Source organism: Numida meleagris, chromosome 2 (assembly GCF_002078875.1).
Source record: "Numida meleagris isolate 19003 breed g44 Domestic line chromosome 2, NumMel1.0, whole genome shotgun sequence".
Taxonomy (NCBI): domain Eukaryota; kingdom Metazoa; phylum Chordata; class Aves; order Galliformes; family Numididae; genus Numida; species Numida meleagris.
This window is the reverse complement of record NC_034410.1, coordinates 97,568,121-97,582,988: the sequence shown is the minus strand read 5'-3', so window position 1 is coordinate 97,582,988 and position 14,868 is coordinate 97,568,121. Positions and strand designations below refer to the sequence as shown.

Below are 14,868 nucleotides of genomic sequence, written 5' to 3'. Positions count from 1 at the left end.
CCTTTTTTTTCCTTTTTTTTTTTTTTTTTTTTTTGAAGTGGAAGAAAGGTGCAAATGGTTTTTAAAATATTCCTCATTACTCAGTCATGGAAAATCTATGAAACCCAGAGTCTCCCACTGTGCAGCACATTACAGGGTGTATTTGAATGAGCAAGAGAGCCAGACATCAAGAAAAGACTTCTCTAAAAATAATAAGGATAATTGAGCTTCTTTCTGTCCACTTTTTCTTCTGCAGAAGAGCAAATACATTACTGAAACAGCTGTAGTTTTTCCTTTCTCCTATCTCCATTATGTTAAAAATTTTATATCCCTCATCCTGTCCCAAGTCCTTCAAGTGCTTCCCCTGCTCACTTTTTTTTGTAGGCAAAATTTATTTTTGAATGTCATAATGTAATAATGGTGATCCAATTGTCATATTATTTCCAACTGTAGATAATTCTCTTTCTGTTGCTTGTGCAAAGGAAAAACTCAACTGAATTATGAGCTTTGCAGTTTCATAAGAGAATGTCTAAAATCCTGCATCTTCATGGATCTGCCCTCAAAATAAATAAAATTTAGGATATACATATTCCAAATCAGAGTTCAGTCAAGGACTTGCTTCTGTCTGGGGGTTAGCAATGACCAAAGACAAAGATTGCAGTCGGTTTTTTTGATAACTGTTAAAAAGAAGGGGAAAAATGTTCACAAAACATCATAGTTTTTTGTAGTTCTAAAGGTATCTCAGTTTTTCTTGTATACCAGTGTTTTTGAACATCATCAGAATTTATCAAAGATTCAATTTTCGAAGTTTCAAGTACTAACAGACTGTAAGGCCCAACTCCCACTCTTTAATAATATGCTTAAGAACATTGACGAGCTCAATTGTTACAAACACTCTGTGAAGTGTATTCAGTGAGACTTCTTTTGGCAGCTTTAGGCTCAGAATTTGCAGTGTTCATTTGCATTTGTGTTGATTTTGAAATTGCTTTGAAATAGATCTTTCAAAATCTGACTTGCCTTCTTGGTGAGACTATCCCATTTTAGTTAATGAGATTGCTTATTTAGTGAAGAGATCAAGAGGTTTGGCTTTCTCTTCTGTCATCATGGTGTAGTCTTCCACTGTGTTGTTGAATGGTCACAACAACCAAAGAAGCTGCAATGAGTTCCTGTGAGTACATCCTCTTTTCGTGCAAACCCCCTTAAACCAATTTGAAATTCTCTTCATGGCAAATATTTTACACCAACTGAGAGCTAGAACCTTTAATTCAAGCTTTCCATAATAAATGTGGTCACTAGAAGAATCAATTTGACAGTCTTCAGGAAAAATCTTTGTGTAAGACCTTGTTCTCAAGAGATTTAAAACATTCCTACCTCCTATAAAAGTTGGTTGTCCTGGCAGGATTCTGAATCTCACCAGTTTTATTAGCTGCTGCAACCTCGACCTCAGCTAGTCTCTACATCCATTTCCAAAAGAAATACTACTCTGTCCTTTGCTTCTAGTGACTCAGGAGAGAAAATGAAAGGAAAGTAGTCTCAGATATATTCATTTAGAGAGTAAATGTCAGCATCAGTTAGCCAGTTTCCAAATAGCTCCATTTTAACAAGGGCTGGTAACTGTATACCAACAGCAAAAAAAAGACAAAGCTAGCAGTGTCATCTCAGTCCTTCTCATCAAGCAGATCCTGTCCTCCTCAACTCTGCTTTTGTTTCCTAAGTTCCTGTTAGTTTGCTCATAGGTATCCAGAATATGCTTATATTTATTCACTCATCGGAGTGAATTTCAGCTGTAAAGATAAGTAAAACTACCACAGCTAACATTTAATTTGAAAAAGCTTTGTTTAAAAACATTTAATGAGTCTTCAGGTGAACATCCTCTGTAACATTATGATTAACTCTCACCTGTTGGATGTATCTGTGCTTACAACAGTAATTCATATGATCTGTGGATACCAGGGAATGATCTGAAGTTAATTTTTTCGTTGTGTTTTCCCTTTTACAAATGGCTAAATCATTAAATACCAATGCCAGCTCTGGTGTATGTGCAATAGTCTGAAAACTGTTCTTAAAGAGTAATATTCAGAGCATAAATACTATCTCTGTATTATCCCTCTGTCTGAACAAATTAAAAAGAGAGAGAAAAATGAACCGTAGCAGAATATTTACCTACAGTATTGACTGTACTATTACGTAAACTTATTAATGATCAAAGCTTCTGTCAAAAGTACCTGTTGTCACCGCGATGTCTTTATTAAAGCACCAGTATTCAGTCTAGTCTTGGGATTTAAGAAGTATATTTATCATCACTGATCCAAATGCTTTTTCTGATGACATTTCTTTCTAGGGAATAGATCAAATTCTGTAAGTCATCTTGTTCACTAGACACACCTGCTTTTCCCTAGGTCCCGATTACAGTGTGACAAACACAACAGAAAATGAAATCAACCCTACATGCCGTGTCACTCAGCTTAAATAGCCACATAGCACTCTGTCGTTTCTAACTAGCCTTGTTTCTTTTTACAGCTGTATCTTCACCATCTTCATTTACGATGAAAACTAATACGTTGAGCACAACAGTGCCTAACTCATATTACCCAGGTAACCAATTTTTTTTTTCTTGGCTTCACCCCTATGTAAACTTTGTCATTACAAGAACATATGTAATTATGTTATTATACTCCTTGCCGTGGAAGTTTCATACATATTCCATGTAACCAGTTGCTTACAGTTGCTTTCTGAAAGAAAACTCGGGAACATTTATCAATCATTTTCTGTTCTCTCTCTTTTTACCTTTTCTGCATTGACCTGCTTATGATGTATGACAGATCCATTTGTGCCAACTGCAATTTTAGGTGAGAACATTTCCCTTTATCAAAGTTATTGCTGAAGTAATTTAGAAAGTCACAGACAATAGTATGCAAAAAGCTGTAGTTTTATGCTCGAGGGAGTGGTGGTAGGTTTGTCTACACTGCAAGTGCTAAAGACAGTTATCAGGCTTGATTTCTACTGTCATAGTGCAAGTCAGGGGAGAAAAAAGAGAAATAATTTTAACGAGTGGATTTGTGAGGAAATGTTTATGCATGTATTTGGAGTGATACAAAAGAATTTGATTATCACAGCAATTGAAATAGTTTCCCTCATTTTTTTCCTTCTTTTTTTTTCTCAGAACTGAAGATGTCACTTTTTAGAAACACCTTTTTTTCCTAATTAGACTATTCATGATGTAGAAAATCAGACAAAATACAGTTTTGGCCATCCACCAGCTGTCGTTTCTTATCATAATGCCACAGTTTCTGACATGATTGTCAAAGTGAAGTTTCAGAGGAGAGTTGGTATTTTGAACAGCAAAATGATAGCATGACACTTGCAGTAATACAGTTTATTGTGCATCAGGTGTCACAGGAATAAAATAAAATGGTAGAACTATAGTTTAAAAACATAAAGTATACAGCATTTCCACAGGGAATTTGGGAAACCCCGTTGTCCAATATCAGAAAGAGAGGGAAGTCACAGAGTAATAGAATTATAAACATGAAGCGCCATTGCATTGTCAGTGCTGCAGTAACTGGCCACATTGTGTCTTGTATTTATTTACACTTCCTTGCCATAGTAACTTTAAACTAAACAGGGAAATAATTTAAAGTGATAAAATATAGCAGTGCACTGAAGCAAGAGTTCAAATTCCAATGTCAAACCCCTCTACTCCTTTTACCATGATTGATGTTTTCTCCACAAATATTTTTTCTTCTGCTCCTTTTTCTTCAAATCACTGTAAAAAAAAAAAATAATAAAAGCCCTCTTAACTGATTCCTTTCTTTAAAATTCAAGTTAAACAAACTTAGTAGAATGAAGCATATAAGAATTATAAGAATTTGATCTTTGAAAACTTGTAAAACAAGATTTAGCAAAATGCATTTCAATGTGTTAACTTTGAGAAGGAACCAGTGCATTTTTATACAATATGTAAATTTGGGAGAAGGTAATGGTAGTGACTGTGACAATGTAATAATCTGCATGCAAATGAAATTTGCAGTGCCTTTTAACTGCCTGAGATGTTAAGATTTTTTTGTGTGTGCTTTAGCATTCATTCAGCGCTTCATCCAGTAGATGTTCTGACCTTGTGAGTGGGCAAGGAGAAAAGCGTTATCAGGAGAAAAACTTTGAGATTTCTTACCTGAAGTATTCCGTCTTAGTTAATGTTTTTCCTGGTTTCGGTTTGTTTTTCTTTTGTTTACAATCCTTTGCAAAAAGTAATGGTAAAAATATTTGTTAGCTCTTTTTTTTCCACAAGAAATAATCTTTAAGTAAGCAGATGTCAGACAAACACACACTGGAAGAAAAATAAATAAAAAATCTTCGCTTATACTGAGTCTGTAAAATCTTGAATTAGTTTGATTTATCTTTTATCAACATCTGATTTTTCATCTCAGAAAACCTTCCAGTTATTTCCATGTAGAAAGTGAATATTTTTGTAACCTTAATGTAAGAAGTATTATGAACGGTGTCCTATTCATACAGGGTTTATCTGTCAAAAGGTGTTTATGACTGTTTCTATAGGAATAATGGTTTACCTGAGGTAAATCAAATAAGCTGTGTTCAAATCAGTTGAGGATTATAGCTATTAACAAAAGTGCTGTGTTTCTGTTGCAACTAACACCTGCTCTTGCCACCTTTCCATGTTTAAAGAAGTTATTTTAGGCTGTAGAGTCAAGTGTGTAGTTAAAAATGTGACCTCCTTGGTAGGGTACAGGTATTGCGAATGGTTGAGCTGTTTTCTCAGTCAGAAACTCCTACAATGGCCACAATACACTTAGCATTTCCAAATTTCTGTACAGCACAATTTTTGGCCGATTCATGCATATTAGGAACCCCACCAAATAGAAAAAAAAATTAGTGATAGTTTTTTATTTACTCTTTAAATGGGCAGCAATCTTACTTCTCAGTTTCAGATATGAGGAAATCTTCATATTTTTGAGGGAAAACTAATAACTGAAGAGGAAACTTGAGAGCTCAAGAGCTTTACATGACAGCCATTAAATTTACATGAGTGTAGGTCATGTTTTTCATGTTTCAGTTGTATCTATTACTGAAATTGGAGAAATAAAAGAGTGCTGTCCCAGAGAAAATAGCATGCTGTGTTTGCTGATGCCTATCATGACATAAGTTCATATAATTGGTAAATTAAATATATTCTTGAAGTGTTGTACAGGTCTATGGGAATCAGTAAGTGGGTAGTAGAATAACTGAAATTGCAGGAGACCTTAAGCAGAAGGGACAGACTTCCCATTCTATACATACATTCCATCTGGAAGAGCTCACCCTTCCAGAGAGTAGCAATGCTGAAAAGCTCATGGTAGAGTGCTCAAAGGCAAAGCAAAAAACTGTAATATTTCTGGCTTCATAATATACCATATAAACCAAGGAATGTAAGTGCTTTTTTTAAAGCAACATAAAAGATTACTACTGAAGAAAGAAAAATAGGATTAATGTAACTATAAGAGATAAAGAGATGGAGAGAGGAAAATTAAAACAAAAGAGGTCGTGCAAAATAAACTAATAAGGATGAAACTGCAGCTCTCATAGCACAAGACTCTGATGTCTAGTAACTTTGCATTCATCCTAGTTACAAACAGTTTGGGTTACAAGGGCCTCCCTGATTTGGAAAGGAAAATAAATAAATAAATAAATAAAGCAAATTCTCTAACCTGCTTCTAAAATGGAAATAAGCCACCCAAAAATCATGATCTTACACTTTTTTTTGTCTTTTGTGTCTTAGCCACTTTGTAGTTTTCAGGTGCCATTTCAACAGCAACATATTGTACCTACACTTGTATACCGCGTTTCATGCCATGCATTCCAAGGTGCTTTGCAGTACGATTTTATCACACATTAGACAGAAGTTGTCAAATTTTCCTCGCTAAATGATGAATCTATTTTCCTCTAGATTGGTTCAGGTTAGCAAACCAGAATGAAAAGTAGTGAAATGCACATACTCATGCCCATAAACTATTCTCCGCTTGGTTTAGATTTAAATGCACCTTCCATACTGACTGTATGAGGACCAGCTTTCATACATCTTGTTATCACTGTGAATTGACAAACCCTGAAATCATTCCTGAAATATGATTCATCGAACTTCGTGGCCTTAACATCTATTTCTAGTAATAAAAGTATGACCAGAATCTCACCTTTAATGAGATGCAGTAGTATTTTTAGAATGCGAAAGAGAAACTGGGACCTTTTCATACAAAAAATATGAGTAACTTTTGGCTATAGTGTATTTAACTTATGAATGTGGCAATATCTTTTTAGTACTTCCCTTTCATTCACTGTATTTTACAAAAGATTTTTTTTTATATATCTATAAATATATTCTATTTGTAAACCTCTTGCTGTGGTTACTGTGCAGCCAATGAGGAGTACTTTGGCCAAGTCAGAGCCCTACATCTACAATTGCAGTTAAAAATCAAGAACTCGTTGAGATATGTAAAATTATTATTTGGGTAGCAGAAAAAATGCATTTTTGATGATATTTGATCTCAGAATTTGGGTTGTTTTTTTCTCAAGTCTTAGCTAGTCTTAAGAACTCCCATCTAAATAGGAAGAAAGTGACATTGCTTCCTTAGGTAGAGAGCACTTTCACATCTGTTTTTATTGCAAAGTGTACGTTTTGATCTCAGTTACATCTATGTGAATTGACTCACAGTAAGATAGCTTTGTGTTAGTGCAGTTGATTTATACAGTGAAACTGAGATCAGAATCTGACTCATTTAGGAAATCACACTGTAAGGACTAAATTACAAACTTAAAATTACCTGTAATTATTAATGCAGTACTGTTGCTTATGCCCTGTTTCCTTTTTCTCCTCCTCTTTTTTTTTCCTCCTGATATGTATCTTCTTAAAAGTGCCAATCAATGGTAAGTTGCCCATTTGCCCCACGGAAGAGATGTGGAGGGTTGGGAGAGTATGTGTTTCATCCAAATTTTAACCAGCACACTGGGTTCTCCTGTTCGTTGGCTTGCATGTCAGTTGACACATAACATTTCATGCCTAATGTGATGGCTCATGACATACCATGGTCCTAAAGCATGTTCAGCAGCCAGTCAAGACATTTTTCCTGATCAGATGATCCTTTGCATTTGTCCTCTTGTAGTTTGTCTCCAAATGTTGTATCAGATCTACATTTCCATTGCAGTCCTAGCTTGATGAAACCATAAGCCATTTTGTGCATCTTTTTATTTTGCTCACTCCAAACATTTGCTCTAAATTTGCAGTATAAAATATTGCAGTTAACTAATCTAGGAAGTCTACAAGTCCTTTTTATTCCATAGGACTTGTTGAAGTTTCAGAATGAAACTTCTTTGCAGCTTAGAACCAAATGCCTAATTTAAAACTCGTTTATAATCAGCCAGTGTTATTTAAAGCAATATTATAGTTCGGACTGCTCTGCAATGCTTCCATTGTAGAACCATGGAATTTGCCTCATTCCAATCAGTCTTGCGATTTCCCTGTGTAAACTGCTCCATGGATTTACTGTTCTTCTGGCACATAGCCTTCACAGACAGAAGCAGTATTGTTGATGTCAGATTTCTGCCATTCCTCTAGAAATCTGTGTGATCTGTATTTTTTTCACATGTAAAAATGAGCCAATACATTATGAGGTACTCTTTTCCTAGATGAAACCCATACGATGGTCAGTGACACAAGCAGCCTGGTCCAATCCCATACCTACAAGAAGCGAGATCCAGCGGATGTGCCCTACCAGACTGGACAGCTTCATCCAGCCATCCGTGTAGCTGACTTGCTGCAGCACATCACCCAAATGAAGTGTGCAGAAGGCTATGGATTTAAAGAGGAGTATGAAGTAAGTGTCAGGTCTAATGATCTGATTGTTATGTCTTCTGCACTGTTGTCTCTATCTATCTGCTACCTGTACCACAGAATGGGAGAAATAATTACTCAACCCAGTAAGCCAGTTGCTGTGTAACGGCAGGTACTGAATCGAAAGGATCACCTCCATTGTAAGTAAAGTTTCTGATGGTTACAAGGCAGGATGAGGAGTGAGAAGCAAAACATTTCTTGGAAATCTCTGCCTAATTCTAATTGCATAAAGATGTATATTGAAAAAGCAGCTCCACTAGCATTCTCCTGGAACTTACAATATTTTTCTTTTACTGTTGTCCAATCAGAGTTGCCCTGTAACGCGGTATTAGTTTGGAAATCAAGTTCTACAAGCAGTATTTTTCACATTAATTGTGAGAGGTATTCATCATAGCAAGGAGGTGTACACATGTTCAGAGAGGTCCATAAGGCCATAAAATGTATTCTGTGCTGTCTGAAATTTTTCTCACTTTCTGGAGGCTATCTCTAATCCTCAGTATTTTTTGTGCTAACTTAAAGTTTATCTTTTTCTTTGTTTTTTTTTTTGTTCAGCTTCTGTTTCTTCCTTTCATGCTACTGTGACCCGTTATTCATTGTTATCCTCTTAGTGGTAAAAGTCATGACCACTACATCCTGGCAAAAAGTATAGGAATGCAACATCATGACACGGCAGAACTTATCTTACTTGTGAGATAAGTCTGTCCATCTATGTAAAAAGGAAAAAAAAGCAACGCACAAGCAGACCTTGTTTCATGCCCAAAACTATGGGTAATACTATACCTGCCTTCGAAAGTTAGTTTATGCTGTAGAGCCTCAAGGAACATATTGCTCTTCATCCAAGTCATGTAGCTGAATGAATGGCAACATCTCAGCCTGGACTGCCTGTCTAAGATGAGACCCTTTGAAATCTACTAGGTCCAATATTTTAATTTCTAGAACATACAAATGAGTGTCCTTTTTCCTCTTTTCTTTGTCTTTTAGCTCAGAGTTTAGGGAGTTTATTCATGTAAATGGATCTCACATAGTATTATAGTATGATTATAGCACGTAGAGATTCCCAGAGCAGATTTTAACCCAAAAAACAAGTAGCATAAAAATATTACTTCACAAAGTAAAAATACATAAGATTGACCCACAGGATTGGACTACAGATTGCCAAAATTGTCATAGGAGTGTGTGAGAATTTGTGAAATAATTTTCCATTGCTGAGGTAGGACGATGCACTGCATAAAAATTTGTGGAGTCTGATATGTGGCATATTTGAAGCTATCAACTTGAAACTCTGATAACTTCTAATATTTTATATGGACATGGATTGTGATCCCAGATGATGTGCTCAGACTAAAAAATAATTGTTCCCTGTTCTGTGGTCTAGGAAACAAATAGTGATCACCAGCAGCCCACCCTCCTGTTTCCAGGAGCAAGTTATACCTGTCAGAAAGTGTATCTACCTCAGTGTGTAGTAGTGTCCATTTATCTAATGGAGGGACCATTATCCAAATTGCACTGCACCCTCAACCCAGTATACATTCCTAAATTTCTTTTCCTTGGAAACTGGGATGAGAGAAATCAGAGGAACAGTTGTAAATGGGTTCTGGTGTGATGTGATTCCAGCGTAGCCAGTAAGAAGCAGAGTGTTCCAAATGCAATTTTAACTGTCTTCCCAAAGTAGAATCCAGCAAAAAAGTTCCCTTCTTGTTCTTTCATCTGATAGAAAAAGAAGTGAGGAGGACAACCAGCAAAAACCACTTAAATTGCTTACACCCTGTAGGGCAAGCAACAGTTTCTCTTTTGGGCATGCATAGATGTGTTCTGCTCTAGAGGCTCAATGCACCATGCTTAAGTTTTGAAGGTAGGAACTCATGTATCCACTGCTGCAGATCCTTCACTATGAAGGCATTACTAGTACATTGCTTAGTTTTTACTAGTGTGCTTGTTGCTTGCTTTTTGCGAGAAATGTTTTTTGGGAGTTTGCTGTACTTTGTCGTGACAGCTGTGTGATATAAAAATTGCTTAAATATGTAATTGTTTAAGCTGGTGTTTGTAGCATTATACTTTCACAGCCCGTGCTTCAGGCCCTTTCCAAAGTCAACGACGGCATTTTTTTTTTCCCTCAAATGTAGAAAACAATTAGTTCCCAGAAGGAGCTAATCACTTGTCAACTTTCATTTGTGCAGCTGACTTAAGCAAGTTTGTTCCTTTGAGCTTTTTATGACACTGTTATTTTTAAATGATAGAATTTTATTCTTGTCTTTGGAAAAGATTTGCTCATCAGCCAAAACCCTTTGTACCAGCATTAAGCCTAGAGGAAAGCTACAATTAATTTATATTAAAAAAAGAAGACTGTAAAATGGAATTTATAATGCAACCAACGACATGGCTTTTTAACTACAGCAGATCAAATGATACTACAGAGAAACAGTTTCCCGGAAAATGACTTAATTTTAAGCTTACCAAGCTGAGGAATGGCATCCCGTTACAGACAATAGGTGTAGTCATGACTAATGACAGTAGATGCAATACATTAGGGTGCAGTGTATAAGTAAAGGGAGACATAAGATATTGCTGCATCTGAATGTATTCTTTGTATACAGAAATCTTTTATAACCAGAGTGAACTATAACAAACTATGTATTTCAGGGTTTTTTCCACTGGACTACTGCAGTATTGCTTTTTTTTTTGTCCATGTACATAGAAAAAAATGCTCAATCTGTTGTAGCACTGCTAAGATTGAGAATCTCTTTGTTTATGCTGCTGTCAAACTGATACTGTCCTCTTTACAAGGTTGAACTAGGTGATGGAAGAACTTTTTCCTTATAAGATATCAGAAGGATAACCATCCAAATGAAAAGGAAGAAATGGTTTGGCAGGGGATTTGTTTTGAATGAAGTCTCGTACATGATTTTTGCTCTAACAAGACAGTAGGATTATATATTCTCAGCAGGGAAAGAGTTTGGTTCAGGAGAAATTCACACAGGATTCGCTCTGAAAATAAATCTGTTGAAGTGAACAGAAAGTGAAGTAGCACATTACCCATTAGCAGCACTTCAGAGGAGTGAAAGGATACGGTGCACTCGCTGTCATGCATAGTTATAAGTGCTTTAAAATAAAATTTCATAATTAGAACCACAATTCACAATAATAGGGGCAGTAGTTCACAATCCAAGTAATTGTAAGTCCTGTTGGCTTCACATGTGAGTTTTTGGAGTAACATAACTGATGCAAAGGATAAAGGTTGAAAAATCATCTTTAACAATGGCAGGCTGGTGCTTGATCACTCCTTGCTCCACCCTGCAGTGCGATGGCCCGCTTGAGATGCTGAGTACTCTCAGGTCCCATGTACAGGGCCTCGAGAGAGCACAGCACTTGGTAGGATTGTGCCCTTCTGTGAGGAGTGGAGATCCTTCGGCTCTCATTGCTGACAAGGTTTTGCTGGAGTATTTGGAGGGAAGCATCCTGGCTCTGCTCCTGCCATGGCATGTGTGAGGATTCCTGTTCCCTAGGGCAGAATCTGGCCCTGAGCTTTGGCTGCAGCAGTGCGTCTTTGGATCTCGTGTCTACCTGTGTCTGCAGAGCAGCAGCAAGGACAGGCATGCCCTCGGCAGCGCATCAGTAACCAGTTCGTGCTCATTTACCCAGGTGTTTCTCAGGTGTGGAAATAGCATGGATACATTACAGTAAGCTGAGGACTCAAACACAGACCTTCATTTACGGCCTGGTGGAGTGTTAATGATTGGAAAGGATTGCACGGAAATCCTTAAACTCTGGGAAATTTCCACACAGCTAGCCTGCAGTAGAGCTTTAAAATCCTTTCTATCCCCTGCCAGACCCTTAAGAAAGGAAAGGTTTTGTCTTGGTTCCAGCTGTGTTAGATTGACGGAATAACATTGGCCTGATTTCACAACCCCCCCCCACTGACTGTGCATTATTTTAGGTGCTCCCCACTTCCAAAGCATGAGAGCTTGCGCTAATGATGGAGAAGGCACATTGCTTATCTCCTTTCTGCATTACAGAAGCTAAACAGATAGGAAAGGAGGATTAAAGTGGTCTCTACATTTTACCACCTTTTTCCCTTACACCTGCCACCTTTTCAGACTTCCTAGTTTCACAGGGCCTTACACTGTGTCCTTTCACAAAGATCGATATCTGTCAAAAGGCCTTAAACACATTGCTACAAAGAAGTGAGTTCATCTCCTTCTTAAAGAGGAGATGGAGTAGGCTTTTGTAGGCCAGCACAGCTTAGCACAGCTAGGATGGAAATGGAAAAATTCATCAAGATTATTGTAATAAATAAGTTTTATTTTAGACTCTATTTTTGGCTCTTTCAATCAACAGAACATTTTACCTGTTCAGTGTGAATTGTTTCTTTGCCAAATAAACCTCTATTGACTTAAGACAGTCTCAAATAGATTTTGGAGTGTCTACACAAGAGCTTGGACTAGTTTAGCCAAATTGATTTAAAAACACACCTTTAATTAAACCAGTGCAACATCGTGTAGATAAAGCCTTGCAAAATCAATGCCACATTGCGTTCCATGACAGGGACTTCTGAGCTTCCATTATCTCAGAAACAGAGGTTCCTTTGAAAAGCCAGGGTTTGCAGAGGGTATCCTTCTCAGATCAGCCTCATTTACTGTCACTAACAGCACTCTGTCAGTAACAGGGTTTTAAAAAGGTTCCTCCATATAGCATTAACTTTAAAACCTTTCCCTCTGCTGTGTCTCTCTCTGTCCTTCTCCTCCCTTCCTGACATGCATTCCCTTTCTCAAGACTTTGTGGCAGTTCAGCTGTTCCACTCAGGAAGCAATTTTAGACTAGAATCATTAAAGCCATTCTGCTCCTAATATGATGGAGTTACATGCTGTCAAGACACACTGTACTGATTCTGTTGCTTTTATGCTGTGTGGTCGCCATCTACTCTGAGGGGTTGCACCAATGTAACTATATTAATCTCTAAATCACTGCACTTAAACAGACAGATACTTATGTGAATAGAGGCTCAGAGGGCCTTTCAAGGTCAGGGACATGAAATGTATTATCTAATGTATGTTAACCAATTCATTTTATTTTAGCACTTCTTAACACCTATTATAGATTGGTAGTGGTACTATGAAATAGGTTCTCTGGTCATGGTCGCTGTTTAGTTATACCTTAGGGGATTGTGGTCAAAGGTGATGATGAAAAATGGATAATTTGAAGAGGATTTGGAGGTGAGTGTTGAGAATAATGGAGGGTAGGAACAAAACATATGCATTGAAATGGAACTTCAAAGGCACGTAGGTAGATGTGCTGTCTGTCAGTGAAAACAAAGAGTTTTTCACACAGTGTACCGTTGGCTTGTGCAATACCTGCAGTAAAAAAGAAAACAGCTTTAAGAAACAAAACAAGAAAAACAAACTCTCTTAAAACAGCATAAATACAAATCCTGGGCTTTAAGGGCAGAAAATATTGCAGGCAAGCTGGGAATTTTTTTGTGGAGGAAGTTTACCCCATAGTTACCCACTTAAGGCTTTGCTTTCTCCAAACCACTGTTACACAAATGTCTGACCTAGGACAGAAGTCTGGTAGAGTTTCCTTTTTCTTCTGTCATGCAGATGCATAGCAGACTAGAATCCTGTCACCTCAACCAACTCCTCCATCCCAGCTTTCCTTTCTTTTTGGTTCCAGCTGTAAGACAAATGCACTGCCACATAAAACTTCTAAGTCCTGTGCTTCTGGGGCCCTGAAACTGAAACTTTGAGAATAGCAGGAGAAATAGGAGTTTTGTTGATGTTAAGTTGATATAACTGCTGATAGGACCCAGCTGCTGCTGCTTTTTCTACGTTTGTTCTTTATGCCTGCAACTGGCATGTCTCACCTCCAATCTGTACATTTTTATCATGCTTTTTCCTTGATTTTATTTGATATTCTGCAGCACCTGCTGAGGCAGTCAATACCACAATCAGTGCAGGTTATTTTCTATCCCGCAAGACACAAATTAGAAAGAAAGCAAAAATACTCTGAAACATCAGGAGGGAATGGGGGCATTAGTACATGGTTTAAATACATGAAGGGCAACATATGTGTCCTCCGGAACTAGGAGAAAGATAACTTTTTTTCTTTCTTTTTTCTCCTACTGTTTCTGTAGTAATGAGAAAACTCATTAGAGATTGGAAACATAAGAGAAATCGAAACATAAGTAAAAGAGTGGGAATTTGTCCTGTGGCAACAGTGTGGAAAATTATTGGAAATACTTCTCTGTAGTGATTGTTGCTATTATTTTTTTGTGAAATGCCATAGATAATTAGATAGAGCTGGAAAAAAAATTACCTTAATATCCATTTGTATCTTTAGTCCTTAATACTGGGAAATTGCAGTGGTTTGATTGTTGGCATCATAAATGTTCTCTTCTGTACACAGTGGGTAACCATTGCTTAAGGTGATAAAAAGGTTTATATGTGAGTTAGGTATTCCTTTTCCTTTATCAAAGGGTTGTGTTCAGAACACTGCAGTTTCTTCAGATTGCCACAGGGTCTGCAATAGCCTTCCATGAGTCCCAGGTAATTTGTCCTCATGTGGGTTTAGTTCAGACTCATGGACGCTGGAAGCTTCAGCACTGAAGAGATCATGTCTCAGGAGGTCAAAAAGGAATACTGGAACCAAGCAGCTGACATGTCCACAAATGATGTTTTGATTTGGACATACTACGGTACTCCAGATCAATACCAAGCTGTTGAAATGAAGTCATCCCAACCCGGAAACTACATTTGCTAATAATGTGCATAATTAATAATGCAGACTCCCAGTGCATGCAGTATCCCTTTAATTCTTCGGTAAGGGTAGCTTCAGTTGTTGATCAACAGGAATCAGCTCATAGCAATCTTAGCTGGATGGTAGTTGATTGGAGTTTGGTTTTCTCAGTTCAGAGACACTTTCATTTTGCTAAATATTCATTGTGCTGCTTTTATATGATTCTGAATCTATCCTCAGTAGCTGAGAATTTCTGTTCCTAACAGGTTTTCAATGTATGA

General features: G+C 37.2%; 1 protein-coding gene across 14 annotated transcripts in view; it reads left to right on the top strand.

The window, feature by feature from the left end:
• The window catches only part of PTPRM (protein tyrosine phosphatase, receptor type M), a 462,428-nt gene that overhangs the window by 364,394 nt on the left and 83,166 nt on the right, over positions 1–14,868 (top strand). For 10 of the 14 annotated variants that reach the window (XM_021385885.1, XM_021385884.1, XM_021385880.1 and 7 more), the window contains 4 exons: positions 2,500–2,574; positions 2,802–2,828; positions 6,883–6,894; positions 7,654–7,841. In XM_021385885.1, coding sequence (XP_021241560.1) covers positions 2,500–2,574; positions 2,802–2,828; positions 6,883–6,894; positions 7,654–7,841 — 302 coding nt within the window. The remainder of the gene's footprint in view (positions 1–2,499; positions 2,575–2,801; positions 2,829–6,882; positions 6,895–7,653; positions 7,842–14,868) is intronic. The other 4 variants (XM_021385882.1, XM_021385879.1, XM_021385886.1 and 1 more) reach the window with 2 other exon arrangements.